This window comes from Chlamydotis macqueenii, chromosome 19 (assembly GCF_036417535.1).
Source record: "Chlamydotis macqueenii isolate bChlMac1 chromosome 19, bChlMac1.mat, whole genome shotgun sequence".
Lineage (NCBI taxonomy): Eukaryota > Metazoa > Chordata > Aves > Otidiformes > Otididae > Chlamydotis > Chlamydotis macqueenii.
Genome location: NC_141574.1, coordinates 4,772,229 through 4,795,206, shown reverse-complemented (window position 1 = coordinate 4,795,206; position 22,978 = coordinate 4,772,229). Strand labels below are relative to the sequence as shown.

General features: G+C 43.5%; 2 protein-coding genes across 2 annotated transcripts in view; both read left to right on the top strand.

Moving 5' to 3' along the window:
- The first annotated feature begins 2,338 nt into the window (after nt 1–2,338).
- LOC104477651 (transient receptor potential cation channel subfamily V member 2) lies at nt 2,339–15,679 on the top strand. The gene is made up of 19 exons (XM_010117812.2): nt 2,339–2,529; nt 2,619–2,675; nt 2,886–3,071; nt 3,340–3,457; nt 4,378–4,673; nt 5,303–5,436; nt 5,775–5,927; nt 6,626–6,766; nt 7,261–7,559; nt 7,993–8,169; nt 8,607–8,765; nt 8,898–8,993; nt 9,528–9,598; nt 10,294–10,459; nt 11,064–11,130; nt 11,218–11,525; nt 11,885–12,003; nt 12,922–13,016; nt 13,772–15,679. The coding sequence occupies exons 5-19, from the start codon at nt 4,435–4,437 to the stop codon at nt 13,900–13,902; spliced, it is 2,355 nt and encodes a 784-aa protein (XP_010116114.1). The 5' UTR covers nt 2,339–2,529; nt 2,619–2,675; nt 2,886–3,071; nt 3,340–3,457; nt 4,378–4,434; the 3' UTR covers nt 13,903–15,679.
- A 2,759-nt stretch (nt 15,680–18,438) lies between these two features.
- ITGAE (integrin subunit alpha E) overlaps nt 18,439–22,978 on the top strand; it is a 31,070-nt gene continuing 26,530 nt past the window's right edge. The window contains 1 exon segment of the mRNA XM_086762808.1: nt 18,439–18,641. Coding sequence (XP_086618934.1) covers nt 18,439–18,641 — 203 coding nt within the window.

The window sequence follows — 22,978 nt, the reverse complement described above, 5'->3', positions numbered from 1 at the left end:
CTGTAATTAAATTACAGTCTCGTGTAAGTGACTTTGATCGTCTATTTACAGCATACAGAAAACATTATGTTAATCATAAGAGTATTAAATTTTTCAGTATTTGGTAAAAATGTGCACTTAGGCGAACACAGAATACGTATTTTGGGAAATGTGCTTGTTTCCATCTTTTTGGAAAGCCATCTTCCTCATGCTTCCTTTTGCCTTCTGTTTAAGTGAGTTCCCATCATTGCTTTTCCTGCCATGAATTACTGTGCTTCTTCATCTATAGTCTAGAATTATAATTACAGTAATGAAAATATTTTATATTATTAAAATTATTGATTTCACTTAGTAGTTAGTGTGACTTCTCTGTTCAGAGAGTTAAGGTTTCGACAGTGTGTTTCTCCCGTCAGGAGAGACTTAGCGCCATCAGGCTAATTTTCATCAGCAAAATCAGTACTGAGCAATTGCAACTTTCCTCCTTGTTCCCCCAGATAAAAGCCTCCAAAGGCAAGAGGATCACGTGTTGCTTTTGAAAATTCAGGCTGGCACATAGCTGTAATTAAATTGCTTTGTTTATTCTCCCTGCATTCTGCTTTCGATGGCTTTTTCCGGAGTCCTAACAGCAATTGGGATTTTAAATTTTGGTGGCACGATGCTTGTTAAGCATCATAACCAGCCCAGCTGGCTAGTGCATGGCAGTGACGTAATCCCATTCCTGACCTCGGAACGCTGTCACTGGCAAGTGCGCATTTGGGGAGATCTTGTATTTGTTTTCTGCCTTGCTTCTCCCTTCTCTGAAATGGAAGTGCAGGCGTCTATCCTAGTGTAATCTCTGCGAAAGCATGTGCGCATGCGTGTGCGCATACCAAAGTTTGTGTTCCCCCGGCAGCTCCATGTTTCTGTTTTGCTGTGGTGACCTCTCAGCTGGCAGTGATTCCTTTCCCAGCAAGCTGCGCATTCTCCTTCCTCTGTGTAAGCTATTAAAACCAGATGTGCAGCAAGAACTCTTATGATGCTCTTTGGTGGGCTGATTTCCTTCCTCAGCTGGAATGGTGGGCTGACTCCTATGAAAGCTGAGGGAATAGCCCAGGAGGACTTAAACCTGTAAGTCTGAGCTAAACTCCCAGGCCTGAATCTATATCTGTTGGTATCACAGTAAATGAAGTGTAATACAACTAAAGTAAAGTGAACCGAATCAGTGCAAGCCTCAAACAAGGGTTAGGAGAGATGACATCTGGTCTTGCGTTTATCTGTATGTTTGTTCTTTATAGGCTGTTCTGTGGGTCCTAATAAATCATTAAACCTGGAAAGAATAAGTAGCTTTGTGTTGTTCCTGGATCTGCTAAGTTTTGAAACACAGGAATCTGAGAAATAAGCTTGTGATCTCATGCTAAACCATGAAAGAGGAAAAGGCACCCTGCAATTTAATGGATGTATTTATAGGAAGGTTGTCTCACAGCCTGCGTCTGACTCAAAGCAGGAGCCATCTGGGAATGTTTCTGTGCGTGACGGCCGCATTCCAGGAAGCCTCACTTCATCCTGCAGTCCTGTCAGTTGAGGATTGCTTTAGGCTCTCCGTTGGCTCGTGGTAGGTTTTGAAGAAGAAAACCACAGCCTGTGTTCGGTGTGTCACAATGTGACACCCTTCTCAATGTTTTTGGACCAAAGTTTAACTAAACTAAGATGGTTGGTGTGGGCTGATGTCCTCTGCATGCCAGGGCTACAGTTTTGTGAGTGGTAGTAAGGATTGTTAGTGTGCGTGCATGGTCTCAACGACAGTAGGTTGTAGGGATGGCCAGCCCTGCTCCCAAAAGTAGCCTCTCCAAGACTTGCACCCCTTTGGAGAACCAGCCCATTAAGAAATAGTCACTAGTGGCAAATTAAGTAACCAGTAGCCTAAATGTTTCAGAACGGAGGCTGCTTTGTGCAGTCTCCCGTGCTTGTAATGAGCAGCTGACGCTGTACTTTGCAGGGTAACATTCTGGCTAGTTAGTCTCATACAGTTTGCTCTGCCTCATAGCTGGGGTGCGTGAAGATGTGTGAGGAGAACTGGCTTCCCACAGAAACATTTGACCTCAGATGTTTTGGTGCATACTTGCTTGTCCTGGGGCTAACTGAGGGAGCCTTGTGACATACCTCACAACTAAACCACAGGCTTTAGCACTGTCAGGGTCAAATGAGCTGCTTCCCATGAGATCTGGGCAGGCTGTTGTTGAAAGCCAGGAGATGTTGTCTCTATACGTGCAGGCAGGGGTTAAGCATTATGAATTTGTAATAGCCAGCCAGCTTTCCCATATAAGAGCACTGCACTCATTGGCTCTCTCTTTTACTGAGAAATCTATCTAGTCATTTCCTGTGCAAGCCCTTCACATTGCTAAAAGCTATACAGTTGAGTAAATAACAGTAATCTGTGGTTGTTCTTTCTCACAGGCAGCTTGCATTCTCTCATGGACCACCACCAACTAGGAGTTCAACATCGTGCCATTAATAGAGTGCTAATGTGAGCGTGGTCTTCTCTGCAGAAGAGGAGGACTCTAACCCATGGATGTAAATAATTTGGGGTTCTACTTTCATGTTTATTAATGCGTGTTGGTATTTGACTTGGTTTCTACTGAGAGATTATTTTCCCTCTGAAGGATCCGTTGGGACTTCTTGTCGGATCAGTTTTTGGGTGGAGCTTGCAGCAACTTGGGGTAAGTGCTGTGCTCTTCCTCTTTTGACAGCAGGGCTTTTTTTTGTGCTGCGCTACTCAAAATGGCTTGGTAAAGTCACAGAAAGAAACAAGTCAGCTCTTAGCAGAGAAGTGAAAGTTGAGCTGGCAAACAGAGTGTGCTTTCTGTGTTTCCTAGGGACGCACAAAGTGAATGTATATATTATAGGGTCCTTTTTTTTTTTTTTTTTAGGACCATTTTGCTCTTTCTTTTAAACCAGACAGTCTGTCTGTACCAGTCTGACGATAAATAACTCTCAAGCACTGGAGAGATGGAAACTGCAGCTGAAAAATTATTTTGGGGAAAGGAAGACAGAAAAGCATAAGCCAACTGTTATGGAAGTGCAAATAGCCCTCTAAAGGATCGGCAAATGTACCAGTAAGTGTTTTGGGGGAGGAAATAAGTCTGAGATGGTATTGTAGGGTGTATGCCTGTGTGTGCAGAGGAGTGTTTGTCATTAGAATGCAGACTGAACGGAGTGGCTGAATTGTCATAATGGTTCGTCTTGAAATCAGCCCTTGGTTTTCTTGCTGTGAGCTGCATAAAGATGTTTAGTGACTACTTTCTGCCTAGAACTATGTTTCTCCACATCCTAATCTAAGACAGAATGCTTATGCTGTGTCAATTTACCTCTTTGCTGGTACAGGCTATGGAGTCTGGCTGTAGTCCCAGCAAGGGAAATGTCTCTTCAGAGAAAACCTGTTAACCATTTGGAGGAAGTACATGTGAATAAAACGGAGTTATTTAAAAAAGCTCTGCCTCAGGTTCGTAATTATGGATGTTTCCTTGCTGCCTCACAAACTGTGCATGAATCTGCAGTCATATGCTGAGTACAGATAGATTGCATTGGGTGTGAATCTGAGATGAGTCCAGATATATATGAAGGGATAACTCAAAAGAGTGAAAACCAGGATGTATTAGATGAGAAAAGTGGGCTGTGGGTGGCTGTCTGGGTGCTCCGAACGCTGCTGCTCTCTGTACAGTAGATCTGGATCTAGCTTTGCTCTTGGGAGCTGTGCTGTGTTCAGGCTCTGAGTGTCCACAGTGGCAGCTGGGATGTGTGTTTGCCTGTGCTGTGGAGCTGGAAGCTCAGAGCCTGTGCTTGCATGGATAGCCAACATCTCCAAACACTGAGATCACACTCCTTTTGTCCCAGGATGAAATGCAAAGAATGCATGAGAAGAACATAATTTGTGCATGTTTCCCCTGTAGAAATAGTGTAATGCTTACCAACAGAGAACATGAACAAACTTATCACTCTGTTCCAAAGAAGGCCTGCAGTTAATCTTATCTTTTTGACCACTTGGTGACTAGCCTGTGTTGGCTGCACTGAGACAAGAACAACGATCGTAGTCTCCTAAAGATCCACTTTCTTTGCCTTTTACGTAAGAAGCCTGTGCTGCTGCCAACAGGTGAGGTCATCTCACAAAGGGGGTTCGTATGCTCTGCAGACAAGTTGCCTGTATTTCATGAACTACTTTTGAACTTTTCTTCACCAGTGGTACCCTATTTAAGGCCTTGATCCTTTATTCAGATAGTCCCACTGTGCCTCTCTCTCTCAAGGGACCCATAGTCAACTGTAGGAATGCTGGACTAGGAAACGTGCTTTCCTCTGTGTCTGTGCTGCACCGCACATGTTCTAGGTTTGTAAACAAATTGTGTTAATTCTCCCTCTCCCTTGCAGGTTTAGTCTCCCAGCGAGGAACATCTTTGGTGATCTGCAAGACCATCTCTACTAGAAATGGATAACTTCACAAATGGGCAGCCGGGCCCGGGTCAAAGGAACAGGTTGATGGGATTGCTAGAAACAGATGATAGTATCCAGGAAGATAAACCTGCAGCTAGTAAAAAGGAGGAAAGATCAGGACATGGAAAGAAAGGAGAGCCACGGCCCTTGGAGACACCTTATCAAAAGGAGAGCAGTGACTTTCCTCCTAAAGTCAAGATTAATCTGAACTATCGACCAGGACTCATCAGCAAGTGAGTATCTTGGATGTTTGACAAGAGTAGAGTCCCTGTTGATCTGCCCTGCTGATAGGAGGCTATAGACTTTACTAAATCTAAACTAAAAGTGACAATACAGGAATATTACAGAAATCAGGTAATTAAAGGCAGAAAGGGGACATATTAGCCCTTCTGCACTTGGAAGGTGTGTGTATGGTGCGTGTTGTGGTGTGTTTTGAGCACACCTGAACTAGCACCAAATAAGCCAAGTTGTGTGTCAGTGCAGCTTAGCATGGAGCCCTGTATGACTGACTGTTCCTGCAGGGAGGGATGTAAACTAGCTCACAGGGTGCTTCACACCATGTGATGGGACTGACTCTGGTCCTGCAGCTATCTTGGGCTTCTCTTTCTTTGTGTTCTGGATGCGTTCCAGGGTTGCACATCGGACTGGATCTGGGAAAAGCTCCAGCTGATGGAAAGAGCAGCCACTTCAGGGAATTGTGGGAAATAACTGTCTCTATTTTTCCCTTGACTTAAAATAAAATACTTGGTTTTTTCTGACAAACTTTTCTGCCTCCCTCCTTTCTTACATCGTCCCACTAGAATTTATTGCACACTGTCTTCTACTCTCCTGAACTTCTTAACACTTTGCATTTCTTCCATAGCCAAAAGGACTCCCATCGCTTTGACAGAGACAGGCTCTTCAGTGCAGTCTCAAGGGGCAGCCCTGAGGCACTGGATGGTTTACTTGAGTACTTAAGGAGGACCTCCAAATTTCTCACCAACTCTGAATACACAGGTAGATTCCCATTCAATACTCTGTAAACCGGGTTAGCAGAGCAGTGCTTGTTAATGCAGGAGAGAAGCAGGGGAACCTGCTTCTGGTTTTTGGCTTTCCCCAGCCCTCTGTCTATTCTTTTATTTTCCTAATGTCCACCTGAGGATGGAGAAAGCCATTAATTATATATATCCCAAGGCTTTTGCCTCTACTGCAGACTGAAAATACTGTGAAAGGTATTTAAAATTGTTATTGTATTTGGTCCTACAGTGACAGTTAAGTTCTGGGCACGCTGAATTGGGTAATACAGATGCGTGCAAAGTACATGCACAACCCATTCAGTACTCTTTTTCTACTAGATGCAGAGACTGGGAAGACCTGCTTAATGAAAGCCTTGTTGAACTTAAAAAATGGAATGAATGACACAATCCCACTTTTGCTGGAAATAGACCAAAAGACACAGAATCCCAGGCCGCTTGTCAACGTGGCATGCTCTGATTGCTACTACAGAGGTAAGGTTTCTGTTCTGGTGCTGTGTCAAAGCAGCCTCCCCATTAGACAAGTTAAATGTAAGAATACAAGGAAAAGAGGGGAACTGGAGCTTATGCAGCACTGCAGTTCCAGAGTTCTGGTACAGTTCCGGTGACAGCCTACTTAACTTTTAGTTCTGATTTCTGATTCTAGTCTGCGTTCTCTTTAGCCCTGAATTACACACTTCCCTTCTGCAACTTTGTTCTCAGTCTATAAAACAGAAATGATAGCTGTTAAATAACTGAGGAATATGAGAGGATTTGCTTTGGAAAGCTTAAAAAGCATTTCTAAAAGTGAAAAAGTAAATAGTAGGTCGCTGTTAAAGAACGAGTTCTGCTGGTTGGGTTATCCTGTTAATAGCAGACTTGGAGCATAATCGTGTATGTATCTGGTTGTCCTTATTCTCTCATAGCTGCTTGGGATCTTAGTGCCAGGCAGGGGTAATTGCCTGGTCTTGTGTTGAGTTTCTGATAGTCCTGGGGCTTCTGAATCCGTGTTTGCAATATGCTTTTCCAATGAACGTTGTTCAAAGGCATCAGTTGCCACCCATCACCTGCCCAGCACTGAGACTGCAGAATTGCTGTGCAGGACATACAGTGATTGTTGAAACAACACTTTGCTGAAGAGTCCTTTGCCTGTTCCCTCTGATAGTGGCCCCGAGTTTTGCCTGTTTTCTTAGGCCAGACAGCACTCCATATTGCCATAGAGAAACGGAGCCTAGATTTAGTGAAACTTCTAGTAGAGAACGGAGCTGATGTCCATGCCAGAGCCCATGGTGAATTCTTCAGGAAGAAGAAAGAAGGAGTTTACTTTTATTTTGGTGAGTCAGCGTGGAACATGTTCCTTTGCTTTTTTTATTGTCTTACTGCATGTGATGCTGCTAATTCTATTTGGGTTTGCCCCTCTGTGTGTGGGTTGCCATCTCCACTGTCCTTTAATCAAGTTCATGACTTATTTGAATGGCAGGATCCGTTCAGACCGAGGTGTCCAATGAGCATTTGCAATCATCTTTGGTTTTATGTATTTAATCCCATCTGAGGAGCTTTAGACAGAGACAAACACTTGGTTAATTTAGCCAAAATAGGGGTCTGGGAAAGTGTTTCAGCTGCTCACAGAAATAAGGAGTAATTGTTCACTGCAAAACCCTTTCTGAGTCTAGAGACAGTGAGAAATAACTTGTTCTCTTGTTCTGTGTTCAGTAGTAAAACTTTAGGCTAAATACACTTTCCTAGAATTGCCTTTTTTTTTTTTCTTCCTTTAATTTTTTTTCACCCCTTTCTGCCTCCCCTCCAAATACTGTCCTAATCTCTTCAGGTGAACTTCCCCTCTCCTTGGCTGCTTGTACCAACCAGCTTGAGGTGGTGGAATATCTTCTAAACAATCCCCACCAGAAAGCCAGGCTCCAGGAGCAGGATACACAGGGCAACACCGTCCTCCATGCCCTGGTGATGATTGCGGATGACACTGAGGAGAACACCAAGTTCGTGAGCACAACATATGTTGAGATCTTGAAGGCAGGTGTGAAGGTTGATCCAACATGGAAACTGGAGGAGATAGTGAATTATGATGGATTAAATCCCCTCCAGCTTGCTGCCAAGACAGGCAAAGTGGAGGTAAAGACAACTAGAGGGAATTCCTGGGGTTGCTGAGAAACAAGGAAAACTGTAGCATACATCCTCAGCATAGCGGTGGAGTTTGATGTAGAAGCATTTTGCACCCAACTTGTAGTAATGCTGCTGACAGTGGCAGTGCCACAGGAGACACTAAAGGAGGCCTCCTCCAGGCCACTCCAGTAGTGTCCTACAGTCTCAGCTGGCTGCTGCTGTTCTCTGTCCCAGCCAAGACAGCTGGTCTGGACTGAAATTGGTTCTGCTCCTGGAAGAGCTGATACAAGGTGCCGTTAGATACTCTGGTGTTTGGGTATATGAAAGTGTACAGTGCAGGAAGCCAGGTGTCCTGTATTTGGAGGTGATACGGGTATGCTTGTGTCATTCTGCACTTTCATTACATCCACGTTTTTCTGGTATGAATCTGATTTCTCTTCAGATCTTCAGGCACATCATCCAAAGAGAGATCAAAGACCCCGCGTACAGGCACCTGTCGCGCAAGTTCACTGAATGGACCTATGGACCTATCCATATGTCTCTCTATGACTTGTCCTCTATAGACAGCTTTGAGGAAAACTCGGTGCTGGAGATTCTGGCATACAGCAGTGACACGCCGGTGAGTGCTTCTACTGAAAGTAAGACAGCAACATTTTTTCTGCCTTTGTATAGTGTTGCTGTATAATTATGCAGATCATTTTGAGTTAAAGTGGTGTTTCACATTATCATTTTTCTGGGAAAGAAACGCATGATGGAAGTATTTGCATATTTTATTATTTATCATCTGTTTGTTATGCCTCTGATAATCTATACTATGAGAGAAATTTTTGATCCGTTGGTTGTCATAAGCTTGAATCTGTCCAAACACCTTGATGAAGCCAAGCAGAAGTAACTCTTTACGGGATAGTTGATTTCTTTCACACTGAAAAGCCTGACTGAATAAACTAATTAGGAATACCCTAATTAGAACCACTGCACTCCAACCCTGAAAAAGACAATCCTCTGGTGAATTTGCATTGCTGTTGACACATGGGTACTTTTTTTTTTTTTCCATAGAATCGGTACAAGATGGTGGTTTTGGAACCACTGAACAAACTGCTTCAGCAAAAATGGGAAACATTTGCTTCCAAGAGATTCTACTTCAGTTTTGTCTCATACTTGTCATTCATGATCATCTTCACAGCCATTGCATACTATCAGCCCTTGCGGGTAAAGGTAGGCCCAATCTTCTTTTTATCTGGAAAGACTTGAATGGATGGAACTGAGTTTTAAAAGGCGCAGGGTAGTTACCATCACTACTTCTGCCTGTCTTCAGTGTTTTGGTTTTGTTTTGTTTTCATTTTACAGCCTTCATTTCCAGTGGAGTTCACAGCTGGAGGCTTCCTGTGGGTCTCTGGACTGATCATTATCTTGCTAGGAGGCGTTTATCTAATCTTTGCTCAGGTATGGGGATCTCTTTTCCAGTTTCATTGTAAGAAAGAAAAAAAGGGACACCATCACTGACACAGAGGCAACAAATTCTGTTCTCCTGACATCAGGATGTGCATGAGTGGATGGCAGGAGGGAATCCTGCTCTGAGACACTTTCAGTGTCAATGCAATCTAGCAGTGTCAGGGGTGGCACAAGCCAGGTTGCTGGGCAAGAGGAAGAGTAGGCTCACAACAGTAAATCATTCTGAGAGACTTCTGTAATTTATGGTACTAAAATGCATCCTTGGCATTTACTGCAGTCTATTAATAAAGACATAGGGCTGAGCCATGATTCAGCCCTTGTTTGTCCTTGCTCTTTATAAATAAGGCCCTTTTTTACGTCTTGGAAGGATGACTAGCTGAATTTTAGGATCTTGAAAATGAAAGCACAAAGAGGAGCTTATGGAGCAAACCTTTTCCCTGAGCAATAGGCTATGCTGGGCAGAAATCACTCTCTAGCATGCCCTGTTGTTTTGATGAATGGCTATAATTGATTTTTCTCTATTAGAGTCTGTACTTGCGGAGGAGACGCCAGTCCCTGAAGACTATGTGTTCTGACAGCTGCATTGAGATCTTGATGTATGTCTCTTGAGGTTTTTTGCACAATGAAAGCACGAGTAAATTAGTTCTCTGCTGTGTGCAGCTAAGTTGCCCTAACATTCCTATAGAGACCATGAGCAGGAAAGATTGATTCTCTGCCACTGTCTCCTCTTTCCATCCCTTCCCTGCTTGCTTCTCTGACCTGCTGCATTTTGTCATAACCCTTTGTTGTAACGTAATTCACTGGGTAGGGTCTGTCCTTGGATTTGTAGCAGAACACAGTGAAGGTCAGACCCTCATTTATTCCACAGTTAAGAACATACACTTGTTAGAAAAAGAGCTCAGTCGTACTGTCACTGTGGCTCAGATTTGGTTGAAAGGAAAATAACTTCTCAGCTTTCTGAGGAGAAATGTGTATAGGTGCATGTGTGTGCATGTATGTGTGCGTATGTTTGTGTTAAAATTCTTTTCCATTTTTTATCAGTTATGTGAGTTACATCAAGCAGCTGAGAGTTTCCATGCTGTGAGAGTAACCAGTTCATAACAAAACTGCAACAATTTGTGGGTCTGGTTATAACAGGATTTGCTTATATAAACTATGTGATTAACAGCCACTTTATATGCTCCGTGTAGCCTTGTAAAACATGTTTGCTTTTCCTTGCAAAACAGAACAGGTCTGCAATTGAGTCTTTTTGTTGAGGTAAGTCACTGTCACTCATTCTACTTCTTTCCAGCTTCATCCAGGCTTTCTCACTGCTGCTGTCAGCAGTCCTGTATGGCGCAAGTTCAGAAAACTATGTGGCGGTGATGGTGTTCTCCCTGCTTTTGGGATGGGTGAACATGCTGTATTACACCCGGGGCTTTCAACGCACTGGGATCTACAGTGTCATGATACAGAAGGTCAGTACTCAGAAAAACCTTTGTATGAAAACCAGAAATTGAAATGATGTACTGACTATAGAAGTAAAGAAATTGCAGAAGGAGATAAGTGTCTTTAAGGAAGTACAGTTTTGGCAAACCATTAGTTTGCCATATTTGACTGTAGCAAGTGAGAGCTGCTGACACTTAACTTGTTTGGTATAAAACTACTCAAAACTAGCAGTCAAAACCAGTGCAAGTTCCCTGAAACTGTTATGCTTGGGCTGAGAAGTGTTTCTAAGTCCATAAAGGAGTCTGGGGCAAGAAAGGCAGGACAAAGCTGGTGAAGTGAGGTGCCAGGGAAGAATTCTGATCACCACTTGTGTGAAAACCAATGGAGATAGAAAAGAAAGAGGTGTGTGTTGAAACAGTTTGGAAACAGCCATACTGACGTGATATTTATTTGTTTCAAATAACCTATTCATACAAACATAACAACAAAGAAGTTTATGCAGTACTCTCAGATTAAGCTACCAGTAATGTTACCTGAGGAAGTAATTGAACATGTATTAGTAGTTTCTTAAACTGGATAAAAGCATTTTCTTGTGAGACAAAGAATGGCCCTTCCTCCTGATTTGTGTTTCAGACTATCCTGAGAGATCTTCTGCGTTTCCTCTTGGTTTATGTGATCTTCCTCTTTGGCTTTGCTGCAGGTAAGGACTTACTCAGCGTTATGTTATAGACTGGGCTGCAAGAAGTAAATTTTTATGAGGAGGATTCAAATTCTGTTTTTCTTATAGCTCTGGTGACGCTGATGGGGGATGCTCCTTTGGTCTCTCAGAACAAGTCTCTTGCTCAGATGGAGAGCGCGGGGAGCCATGCTATGTACGGCGGGCTGCTTAGCGTCTCACTGGAGCTCTTCAAGATCACCATTGGGATGGGCGACCTGGAGTTCCAGGAACATGCCAGATTCAGATACTTCGTCATGCTCCTGCTGCTTCTCTTTGTGATCCTCACTTACATTCTTTTGCTCAACATGCTGATTGCGCTCATGAGCGAGACTGTCACGGATATTTCTGGTTATAGCGAAAGTGTCTGGAAGCTGCAGGTGAGACATGGTGCTGCTCAGCAGTTATGTCATGGCCCAAACTTATACTTGAGTCTCATAACATCAGAAAGGACTGGGCATGTCTTCCTCCTATGCCTTAACTGTAAAATTCTCTTTTGTATAAATTTGCCACTCTAGGAATAAATCCTAGCATAATTTTTAGGTTTATTTAATGCTGCCAGCTAGTCCAGATCTATGCCTAAGTAACTTCAGAGAGTAACTGACTGATGCTGTTTAAACTCCTGTTCCAAAGTGATTTTCCAAGTCAAAGTAGTTGCTGATCGGGGAAGATTTAATCAAAAGGAGGGGCTGTGCTCTCCATGCTCTGTTTTCTCTCTGACACGGAATTCTTCTTTCAGAGGGCTATTGCTATTCTAGAAATAGAGAAGGCCTGGCTGTGGCGCCAAGGTGGGAAGAGGAGATCTGGCTGCTTCATGTCAGTGGACCTCAATAAGAAAGATGAAAGATGGTGTTTCAGGTAAGACAGATTACCATTACCCCTTACACTCCAGCCTAGCAATCATAGAATCCTAGAATGGTTAGGGTTGGAAGGGACCTTCAAAGGTCATCTAGTCCAACTCCCCTGCAAGGAGCAGGGACATCTTCAACTAGATGGCAATGGGTTCCCATGATCCAGAAGTTGGTAATCCTGAACCACCACAGGCAATTTCAGCACTGACTCAACAGGGCGACTCACCTGCGTATTCCTGGTACACACAAATTGGCTGATGACTGCAGTGCTGGAAGTTTGAGAACTAGTTGTGCCCACACCATTGTCACTAAGACATGCTGTCACCAAAAGACGTCCTCTTTAACCCACATCTCTGCAAGTGGTTATGGTGGCAGGGTGTCTGCGATGATTCTTTCTTTACTGAGAATAGAGCTGTACCCGGAGCGGGCTGTGGTGGGAGGGCTGCAGGCTGGTGGCCGCTTTGCTCGGGAACATGCAACTTCAGTGGGACAGGAGGGGGCAGCACTCTTCCTCGCATAGAGGGGCTGGGAGAGCAGATGAACCTTTCTCCACCAAGCAAACCAAACTGCAGGCAGCACTTCTGTAACTCCAGGGTGTTATGGAGTGTGTATGGAAAGTGGATCCTAGGAGCCTCCTTTGGATTAAGAATGTTGTCTGCGAGGAACTGGAGTACTTTAAAACAAACAGCGTAGACCAGCACATAAAATAGACTTAGAATACAGAAGACTTAGAGCTTAGACTACAGAAGATCTTTACTCAAAAAAAAAAAAAAGCAAAAAAAAAAGCTGTGTAGGGTGTTGTTGCTACACCCAAACCATTAAGATTGTGTTGGCAGGATGAGCTGGGTTGGGATGCTGTGGGACGAGATACGGGCTGAACTGCTGTGCTCTGTGCATAAAGGTGTGTTGCATTTTGTGTCTCCAGAGTAGAGGAAGTTAAATGGACGAATTGGGCAAAAGATGTGGGAGTTCTTAAGGAAGACCCTGGAAACACCTGTGATTCAGAAATAAATCCAGAAGGTAAATTAAATAGTGAAGAAAGATCTTCAGTATCCTTTTAGCTTCCTGCTCAGCAACTACTCTTGGCATGTTGTTATGTCTTTAGTAACATAAATTTTAGGCAGGCTAGCTTGCTCATGAGATTGCTTCCACACAGTATCCCTCAACAGTAGCAGCATAGCTTGTGAGCCGAGAAAATAAAGAATGAGGGTAGGTATGGACCTGGTCAGAGTTTGGGAAGAAGTAATGAGAATGAAGGAGATGCCATTCTGACTTACCTCTGGTAGAAATGGGCAAGAAACACTGCTGAAAAAAAGCAAGGGCTGTTCTTTGCTTTGAGTAGCCCAAATGCACGGTGCTTTTAGTAGGAAAGGTAAAATTTAGGCCCAGTCATACCACAGTGTCAAAATCACAGGGCTTTTAGAGCACAAATCAGGGCATTAAAAGTGGCAACTTTGTCAAATTCTGCCTTAGGTAATTGTGTTTGCTTCTTTTGTTACACCTGGGAAGCCACTCTGTGGAAAATGGAGAGCTGTTACTTTCTCTAGAAACATTTTTGTTCAGTCTAGCAGAGCTTGGGCAGAAGATCCTCCAGATTTAAACAAGGCCTCCTGCTCTTCCAGCATAGGTTCTTCCTAAATGCCAGCTTTCTAGGAATGGGGAGGTTGTAACCTGCTGTATGTTGGGTTTTCCCTAAACCTGCGCTCTTCTAAAAACTGGATCCCTTTGTCAGCTTCCTGCTGACAAAGGGCTGCTGTTTTTGTCTCCTGCTGTAGAGACAAGATCATGGAAACGGAAGCCACAGAAACAACTGAGATCAGCTGTTTCAGAGGAGCAGTCACTACTGCAGCCCCAGCAATCAGCAACTGAGATGATGCCTCTAGAGGGACAAACCAGAAATCCTTAGCAGATTTTCTGGATTGCAACCTTGCTTCCATTTTCAAAGGAGGAGTTCTTCCTATAGCAACTGGAAGAATTGAAGGCATTATCTGTATTAAAGTGCATTTCATCGGAGACTGTGGTTCAGCCTGTGGCTTTAAATATTTTCCTGCACTTTAATCATTAATTTCCTCTGAAGAAACTGTTCTTATTCAACTTTCTTTACCTGACACTTTCTTATTACCATGTCTAAAGGTACAACAGTGAGCCCAAGATCACAGGGGCAGTGGAGAGTGGTCTTTGGGAAGGGGGTGCTTTCTGAGCTGTACAGAAATAGTGCTGTTTGCCACAGCGAGCAAAGGATGGAGCGACCTACTTAAGAATGGGTCAACTGCTATTCTTTTGTCACGAGAGACTGCACTGAAGTGCTTTGGAATAAAGAGTGTTGTAGAGTCATTAAAAGTTGCGAAGGATGCAGTTGCCTTCTGTGCAAAACGCTATTGGAGTGAGACATGAGCAGACAAATACTGAGTCTTCGGTCATCAAGAGCCATGCTGAGTTTTTGTGTCAGTACCTGCAGTGCTCAGTGTTTAGCCCACATCAGAATTCCCATTTTCTAGTACTATAATGAAACTGTTTGCAAGGCATGCATGTTTGCTTAAGAGCAGAAAAGTGATGTGGATTTCCTGGACCTGTAACTTCGTGAATTTCTGAAACATCTGTCTTTCACAAGTTGCTTTGTCTTTGTAGAGAACAGCAGCAGAATTCTGTACGTGGCTTCTGAGAGACAGAGGGGCCAAAATGCATCGTGCGGTTAACGTTTCCTGTCAGTGGGTATCCTGTCTGCTGTAAATGGTTACAAGGACCTCATGGCTTTTTGCAATGTGCGCACTGCCTCAGGCAGGGTGGGCAGCATACTTTAAACTCTGTGGAAAAGAGATAAAAATGAGCTGTGTCACTTTCAGCCTAAATTTAAAAATAACATGTAGTATTTCTGTAAACTACCAATGTAGCAAGTTTACTTAATAGAAAATGTTCATCCTTGGATGTATTTTCAGAGCTTCAGCCTCTCTCAAAAAAGAAGAGGTGTGATCAGTGTGGACCTTATCAAGTTCCTGATTACATTTCATCTAGCACTGTGCTGACCTCACTGCCATGCGAGTAAACTCTTGTTTTTCATGACTTCACATCAGTTCATGCAGCCACATCTGAAAATGTAACAGCTGATGTTGCATCAGAAGCACTCATAGAGGGGAGGGCCAGTGATAACCCTGAAACAGCTGCAGACTGCAAATGTTGGCAGCACCTTTCCTTCAGGAAGATAAACTGTGCAACTCAAGATCTCCTGTGTCTCATTTCTGCTCTGAGCAAGTGAAGCTAGGAGGTTTGTCTTTTGGAAACAGCCATCTTAATGCTGTTGCTTACTACGTGCACATGACTGGCAGCAAAAGCGTTTCTTTTAAAACTTACTTCCCGTCACTTCAGCGAGTTCTTCCTCTGCGCTGGGCGGTTCCCTCTGCAGCTTCACTGCACTGGGTCTCTGAATTGTAACTAACTTTTCTCCAGCTTCTGCTGTTTTCTTGCTTTGTGAAGCCTTTTGCTGCTTTTCCATCTATGGCTTTGTCCTAAGTGTTCCCAAGATTTGACAAGGTGCTTATACTGCACACAAAGATCATCTGGCATGTGGTAATCTGTTGCTGTGCTTGATGCTTTGCTGTGGTAGGGACACTTGGAGATTCTCAAGAAACGCAGAATCTGATCTGCCCATCCCTGCCTGGAATCTTAATAAACAAAAGAGAAATCTAGCTTACTGGTAGTGTTTTTGATAACTGTGGGCTGTGACAGCTTGCTTTCAAGATAACCTGCCTCTTCAGCCATTCCTTGAACCTCCATTCTCTTTAAATCCCTTTCTTAAGCTTGCAGTGTTAATTTATCTTTTGATCTGCATCAAAAAAACTATTCTTAAACGTCTAGTGTCTACTGTGAAACAGGATCTTGGCATTCCTTGTGCTTCACTGTCATGCCAGGGACCACCAGTCCCAGCCCTCTCAAGCTGATGGACAGCAGACAGGGACAGGCAGAGGCAGCAAACAGATACATCAGGTTCGTCAGAAGATTTAGCAGTGCCCAGACTGTTGTACAGTCCCTTGTGCTATGGAAAAAAAGGAGATTTTTGAGGAGCTGCGGCCTCTCTGCAGTGGGATCCCTCCTATAGACTGGAGATGAGTCAGCACCAGTGAGATGAGTGTTAGGAGCCTCCCGGTTTTCTGTGTCCTTAGTGCACAAGGCTCCTCTCTGGTTTCACCATTTGAGCCACTTCCCGTTTTGCTCACATTACAAACGGGAAGGCTGTCTGGGGTTTATTTTGTGGGCTGTCTGCAGCTCCTTGCAAGAGGAAGGACTTACAAGCTGCTTCATAGCTTTGAAGGACCAACAGAATTTTGGGATCCACTCTTGATAGATCATAATGTTTGGTCAGGAAACACTTCAGTCATTTACACAAGAAATTATCCACAGATGGCGTGCCCTCTCCCTTCTACCTCTTGTGACAGCTAAACCCACCTGCATGTGAGTCTGTCCTTACGCAAATGGGAACCTTTGCAGTGCTCTCATCTGAGAAAACAGAGACCTTTCACAAATGGCAGGGGAGGAATAGCTGCAGTTTCTCTCTTCTGTCTACTCTGTAGGTATGAGCCACAGGGACTCTGAAGGCCCAGCTGGGGCATGGGGACGGGCACCAGCAGCTCTTATTACTTTCCATGCAGGGTTGTGGATGCTCAAACCCTCCCCTGGGTGATTTGGTCAAAGTTTCTCTGTTCCTGGGAGGACTGGGAGATGCATACAGACCTTGTTTCTTCCAAACTCCTCCTCCTCCTCTACTCAAGCACGCTTTGCCTGGTCATTGCCCCCTGTGGCCTCTATGCTAGGCTCCAAGCGCCTCCCACTGCACAGTGATCTATGTTGCCGCTTATCTCCGTGACTTTCTTAAACGAAACTTCATGTCTGGTTTATATGGTTCCCAGTTCCCCATAAGGCCATTTTCCTCACGGGCATAGGTGGAAGCAAGACTTTCTTGTTCCTCACATGCTCTGCACATTTTATTTTATAGTTGTTTTTGTCCCCTGTTATTTTTTCAAAGTGTGCTTTGAAGCTGAAGCCAGTATGGGGAGGTGTATCTGTGTCTCGGTTCATTCCCTCTCTCTTCATCTCTTCGTGATCCCACTTGCAACTGAGCATACTTTCCGTTGCCTCTGTAGCTAGCGAAAGGAGCTTTGAAATGTGACAAGCAAAAGGGCTCAGACAAAGAACAGATGCTTTATGTAAGTCTACATAAGCTGCAGAGAGCTATTTCTGAAGCGGTGCAGCTGGCAGATTTCTCAGCTGGGCTGTTCCTGTGGCTAGCTATTCGTTTTGTTCTTCTTTGCTGTATTTAAGAGATTTCAATTGTTGCTCTGTGACTAAAAGGAAAATAAAATTGGGGGGGGGGAATATATTTTAAAAGAAATGTTCCACTTTGCAACCTCACATCTGCTGCAGCAGCATGAATAAAAGTGGGGGAAGACAGGACCACGCAAAGCCTTGGAAAGGCATGACTGTGGCTGCTCATGGCTGGCACGGAACTGTTACTAAAATCTGAGTGCAGAGAGTGTTTTCTTCACTTCCTCTTTTGATGTAATCTCTTTCAGTTCAGATTCATGAGATGCAGAGTACTACAGCATTTTTGGACTCTGAGGGTGCTTGTCAAATGTTGTTAAACACAGGGAGTCCTTAGGGGAAGAGAGTTGGATGTAGCTAGAAAGCGTCGGTGTGATTTGTTGCACTCTTTTCTGAGAACGCTTGGAAAACGTACACTTTTTGGGCAAAGAGAACTGCATCTCTGGAATGGCTTTCTTCTCTCCCCAACCAAAGGATTTCATATGAGTTAACTCTTCTGATTGCTCAACATCTGCTGTTTCAGCTCATTTAGTGCTTGTAACACGAAACACTCCGCATCCACGTAATACTTGCTGCACAGTACTCTGATAGTATAAACTATTTATGAATAATTCTGTGCTAGTCAGGCCCAGACTAGTGTCAGCAGTACAGAGAGAGAAGAGATCTGCAGAAGCCAAAGAATTGTTGGTAGAGGGGAGACGTGCAGAATCCCTTAATGTACCCTGGGCATCCTGCCATAAAATGTCAATGTTTCTCCTACCAGTAACATACAAAATAAAAGGGGAACAACAAGTGTTCTGTGTGTGTGAGAGAGAGGGTGGGGGAGAACGTCTTGCATTAAAAAATTACTACAAGGGGCATCAGAGAACTGATATGTCTCTTAAATCCTTGCTGGGAGTTCACTCAAGTCAATCTGCCTGCACGTTTCGGTGTGACGTGGCCTGTCCACGCAGCAAGCACCGAAGGAGAAGGTGGACGGTACAAACATAGACCCTAGTGGCTTTTCCAGACAGATCCTGTTCAAAGTATACTAAAGATGCTGATGGACAGCAATGGAGACTGTTAAAATTACCTTTCAGTAACGTAAGTTTGCCTTTTAGTAGGTCTTTGCATCTGCAGTTTTATTAAAATGTCAGTAGCGTACGCCTTGAAACCTCAGCTAGGAAATCCACAATAGAGTCACTTTGTCTCAGCAAGCACAATGAGACATGCAGATCTGGAGAACCACCAGAGGACAAGAGCAGCTTCTACCTGGTATCTCCAGTCCTCCTGCTTCCTTCACCTCAAAGCTGGGAACAATGAGCTTGCTCCTGTATCTGCTCTTCCTAATGAGTGAGTCTTATCTCTATATTTATCTTACATATATTAGAAAACAAAAGTCTTAGTCTGGAAAGAAAGCAATTTCTGGAGACTCATATTGGTCCCTTAATGTGAGCCAATAACATGATTCGTATGTAGAAAGTTCAGGATGTTTGGAGTGGTATGGAAAGTCCTTAGTTTGTGATGTGTTTTTTTACTATTTCAGAGAAATTATCACATCCGGGTGCAGAGAGTTTCACAGTGTTCATCCGTAGTGGGAGAAAAGGGGCTGCTAGGTGAAGTTACACTCTCAAATACAAAGCCAACAAGCTGTGTTTGGCCTTTTGTAGTTTTTTTGGTTTTTGTCTGCTCGTAGTGAAGTAGGTGAGAACAGAATGTAGGTGAGAGTTTGTGTTTTTTTTAGTATTTTTCCCTTTCTGGTGTTATTTTAGATACACCTTGGATTAAGTAGTATGCGCTTTCAGAGATCCGTTTCCCACAAGTTTTTGGCATGTTGATTTCCTTAACAAGAGCTGTAGAACATGTAGGATTTTTTTAGAAGAAAATTCAGAAGACTTTTGTTTGGGAGTAAGTTTGTGTGAAGTAAAGCAGAGGTATGCGTTAGAAGGAATGTACCCCAAGTTAGCGTCTGTATCCACATCGCTCTGTCCTGTAGCCCCGTGGGGACAGTTCTGTCATGAATTTGTCTTTTAGCTGCCCAGAAAGGGTAACACCCGTGCTACTCCCTTAGCTCAAGCAACGGACAGCTGCGCTGTGGATGTTACTGGCCCCTCTTCCAGCAACTGCGCGAAGAAATGCTGGTTTGATTCCGTATGGGAGAATTTCTGTTTGTCTGGTTCTCTTTTCAAAAGACTCAATACTGTACATACCTGCTCCATCTGTACAGAAATAATATTATTCTCTAAGTATTCATTTTGTGCCCTCATGGACTTCCTGACAAGCTTTATGCTTCCAGTGTGTTTGGGAAAAAAATGTTACTAATTTTATTATTTTAATGTGATGCCTGTCAAGGTTCTCTGTAGCTTGCTTTGCTGTGATTTTAGATTCAACATCAAGATTTGTGCTCTCCTGTTTTCCTTATTTGGATTTGACTTCTGCATGTTGCATGATGATGTATTACTTCTGCTAATCTCTTTATTCTTATGTTTATCATTAAGCTAGGTAACTCCCAGCTTTGTAAACATAAATCCTTAATGGATGTGCCCACAGAAGTTACTGGTATTTTTTTCAAATCTTGACCTTTCTTGATTTGGCTTATGCAAAAATAAGGTGAAATAGTTGGTGGAGGCTTCTGTCCTTGTGTGCTTCTGTAGATCTTGTCTATTGCTCTTCTCTAGCAACCTTTTAACCTCTTTTTTTTTCTCTTTTTTGCATTTGCGGGTTTTACTAGTGAAAGCAGCAGTGCAGAAAAATGTAGTTATGTGACAAGGCACACGTGTGGGGTTTTTTTCCTGAGTTTAATTTCAGTGCACTTAATTTCAATAACTAAAGTGCTAAAACCTCCTGAGTCATCCGTGTTGGAAATCCGTGTGGAGCGGGGAGTCAGGAGCACAAAGTTCAAATACCTTGGCTGGGCAGCAGCCGAATGAAGCGCAGAGTTGAGGAGCTTCTAGTTCCCAGGCCAAATGCCCTACAAGCACAGGAATATTCACAGCTCCCTGGACACCATTTTTTCTTTTTCTTGTCTGCTTGAGAATTGTCCCTTACTTCAAAGGCGGCTGAACTTTCTAGGGAGCTTGTTCTCACGTATCTGGAATTCTGGTTTTGGTTCATTTTACTGGAAGTTTGCTGGCAGCCTTTATAAACGGATGGTGTTGTGAAAACATCCACAGATGCTTAGGAGCGTCTCTGAGTTAATTTAGGCGTGCTAACTGGTGACGTGGGATTTGCAAAGAAAGGCAGGATAGTTCAGGATGATCTGCCTACACTCTGAAAGGGATGAAAACATAAATCAAAAATGTCTGGGACATTTCAGGAAGCAGAAGCAAAGACTAAAATTTCACAGTATTTGCACGTTTCGTGTCATTGCCCCAGCTGCGGTGTTTCACTTCTTCTTTCACCTGTACTTTCATAGCCAGGCTGGGAAATGACATGGAATTGATTGCATGAGCTCTGAGTAAAATAGAATCAAGAATGACTCCAGATGGACACAAGGACAGAATTTGACCTCTTGTTAGTACGCTAGAGATTATACTAAAAATGCTAGACTACGTGTTTAAATGCAGGCTCAACCTACAGCTTCTAGACTTGGAGTCTGGGCATTCAACACAAGGATTTTAGGCTCGACTAATTTCTAAAATTCAGATTTTGTACTTTTTTTCTAGTTTCAAACAGGGACAGAGTCTGTGATCGGAGTCACTTGGGCTTGTTCCTGAGATTAGTGTGAAGTTTTCAAAGTTGTGTGATTGACAGAGGTTTGGTGACACGGTGCAGCTCAGTGCTTGAATTTACAGCGTTTGTCATAGTAGCTTGCCTTTCGTGCATCCTACGTTGTGACATTTTCAGTCTGTCACTTAGAGTTGAGCATACTTATCTTCCCAGCCTGTGCATTTACTGAAGTGTTAACATGCTTACAGAAATAAAGAGCTGAAGTGTGAACAGCAAAAAGGGTTGGCTTGCCACAGAGTCTTACAGCTAAAGCGTCAGCCCTCTTTTTTGTGGGCTGCCTTGCAAGGAAGAAGTGCATTCATGCAAAAGCCCAAAGTTACCTTTAGGATGCCAATTCAGTTACAGCTCTGTGAATAATGACTAGAAGTTTTGGGTTGTTTTTTTTTTTTTTTTTTTTGATGGCTGTTTTATATCTATTTTGATAAGTTATTGGACCTTTAGCAGAGCTGCATCCTCAGCAGAGTATCCATCGCACTTGGCACCGGTTTGCTCCTGTGCTGCCAAGCTTTGAGCTTTTTGTTAACATCCCACAAGATCCATGTTCTCCTCTTCTTACCAGGTTTATGACAATACTGTTCTTGTGGAGAACAATCTCTGCTTCCATCTAAACTGCTTATTCTTTAATCTAAAGGGTTTCAGTGTCCTGGTCTGTTGAATATCAGCTTTACAAGAAATGAATCCAATGAAGTGGCACACCACTTGCACAAGCCCTGGCGTTCTGTTTCCTCTCCTGCCTAAACCTAGGCTTGGGAGCTTCAGCTAGTAGGGATGTTTTGTGATATCCAGATGGACTTTCATAACAGAGCAACAGGACTTGCCTTACTTTATTTTTCATTAGGCTGGGCAAGAAAATCCTTTGTTAATCTAAATCAGTGAAATCTCCATAGCTTGGTGTCTCCCTCCTGCCAAATGCCTCCGCTGTAACAGCCTGTTAACTATGACTCTGCAGATCACCATCTTCTGTGCTCATTTATTTATTTGTTGTTTTCAGTGGTCAAGTCCTTGAGGAGCTTTAATGTTGACACTGGCAAGACGTGGATCACACAAGACACAGCCTCTTTGTTGTGGCCCAGAGTTCTTCAGCACTCGGATGGGAACACAACCATGTAAGGATCAGAAGAAAGAAAAACATACCCTGACTTCCCAGGTCTTTATCAATGAGCATGGCCTGAGGTCATGTATCTTCTCACTTTCTACAACTGTTAGCACGGGTTCCTCTGCCTGGGACCCAGAACTGTTGTTCAGTTCTTAGGGGTTAATGAATGGTGTTAGAGCTTCACTGGTGTGAGGTGCACGTTGTCAGCCTGGGAGTCTTTGCGATGTTTCTCCCTTCACCCGCAGCTAAGTTGCAGCACTGCACAGAAAGGATGTTTGCTTATTTAACCAAATGGCAGAAAAAGGCAGCTGGGGTTTTGTAGTGCTTCCTGGCATACTGCATCATTTCTGGGGCTGCAGCAGTCACGTACCCACCAGCTGTCAAGGGTTATGTTGTGAGCTTGGTCTGAAGACGATAAAGAGCTGGAAACTGCTGTATTTTGACTATTGGGTCTGTAGGGGAAGAGAAATGGATGACTAGAGTGGTGAACAGAAGCCAACCACAAGTGGTTGCTATAGAGATAACCTATATTATACTGAGCAGATTGCTCTGGCTGTGTCGCAGACAGGGTATTTTAAGTTTCGGAGTAAAGAAACTTTTCTACCCCCCAAGCAGAAATTGGCTGACTCAAAGAGCAGTCTCCATTTCATACAGCAGTGCTGCCATTTCCCGGTGTGGAAGTTGGACTCTCGCTGCACCTCTGACCTCCCTTTACCTCCAGTATTCTATGGGCAAGTCACCTCCAGACTTGTTCCTTGATCTGGGATAGCTCTCTTGATTTCATAGTTCAGATAATGGGAAGGATGATGATTTGTAGGAGAAAACAAGTGTTTTCCTCTTACTGGCTGATTCAACTCAAAACCAC

Bases quoted from the DNA above. Each gene is read 5' to 3' on its own strand.
- LOC104477651 (XM_010117812.2), top strand. From the start codon at position 4,435: ATGGATAACTTCACAAATGGGCAGCCGGGCCCGGGTCAAAGGAACAGG. The intron at 4,674-5,302 runs GTGAGTATCTTG...TTTCTTCCATAG, and splicing joins CGACCAGGACTCATCAGCAA to CCAAAAGGACTCCCATCGCT. The intron at 11,131-11,217 runs GTAAGGACTTAC...TTTTTCTTATAG, and splicing joins CCTCTTTGGCTTTGCTGCAG to CTCTGGTGACGCTGATGGGG.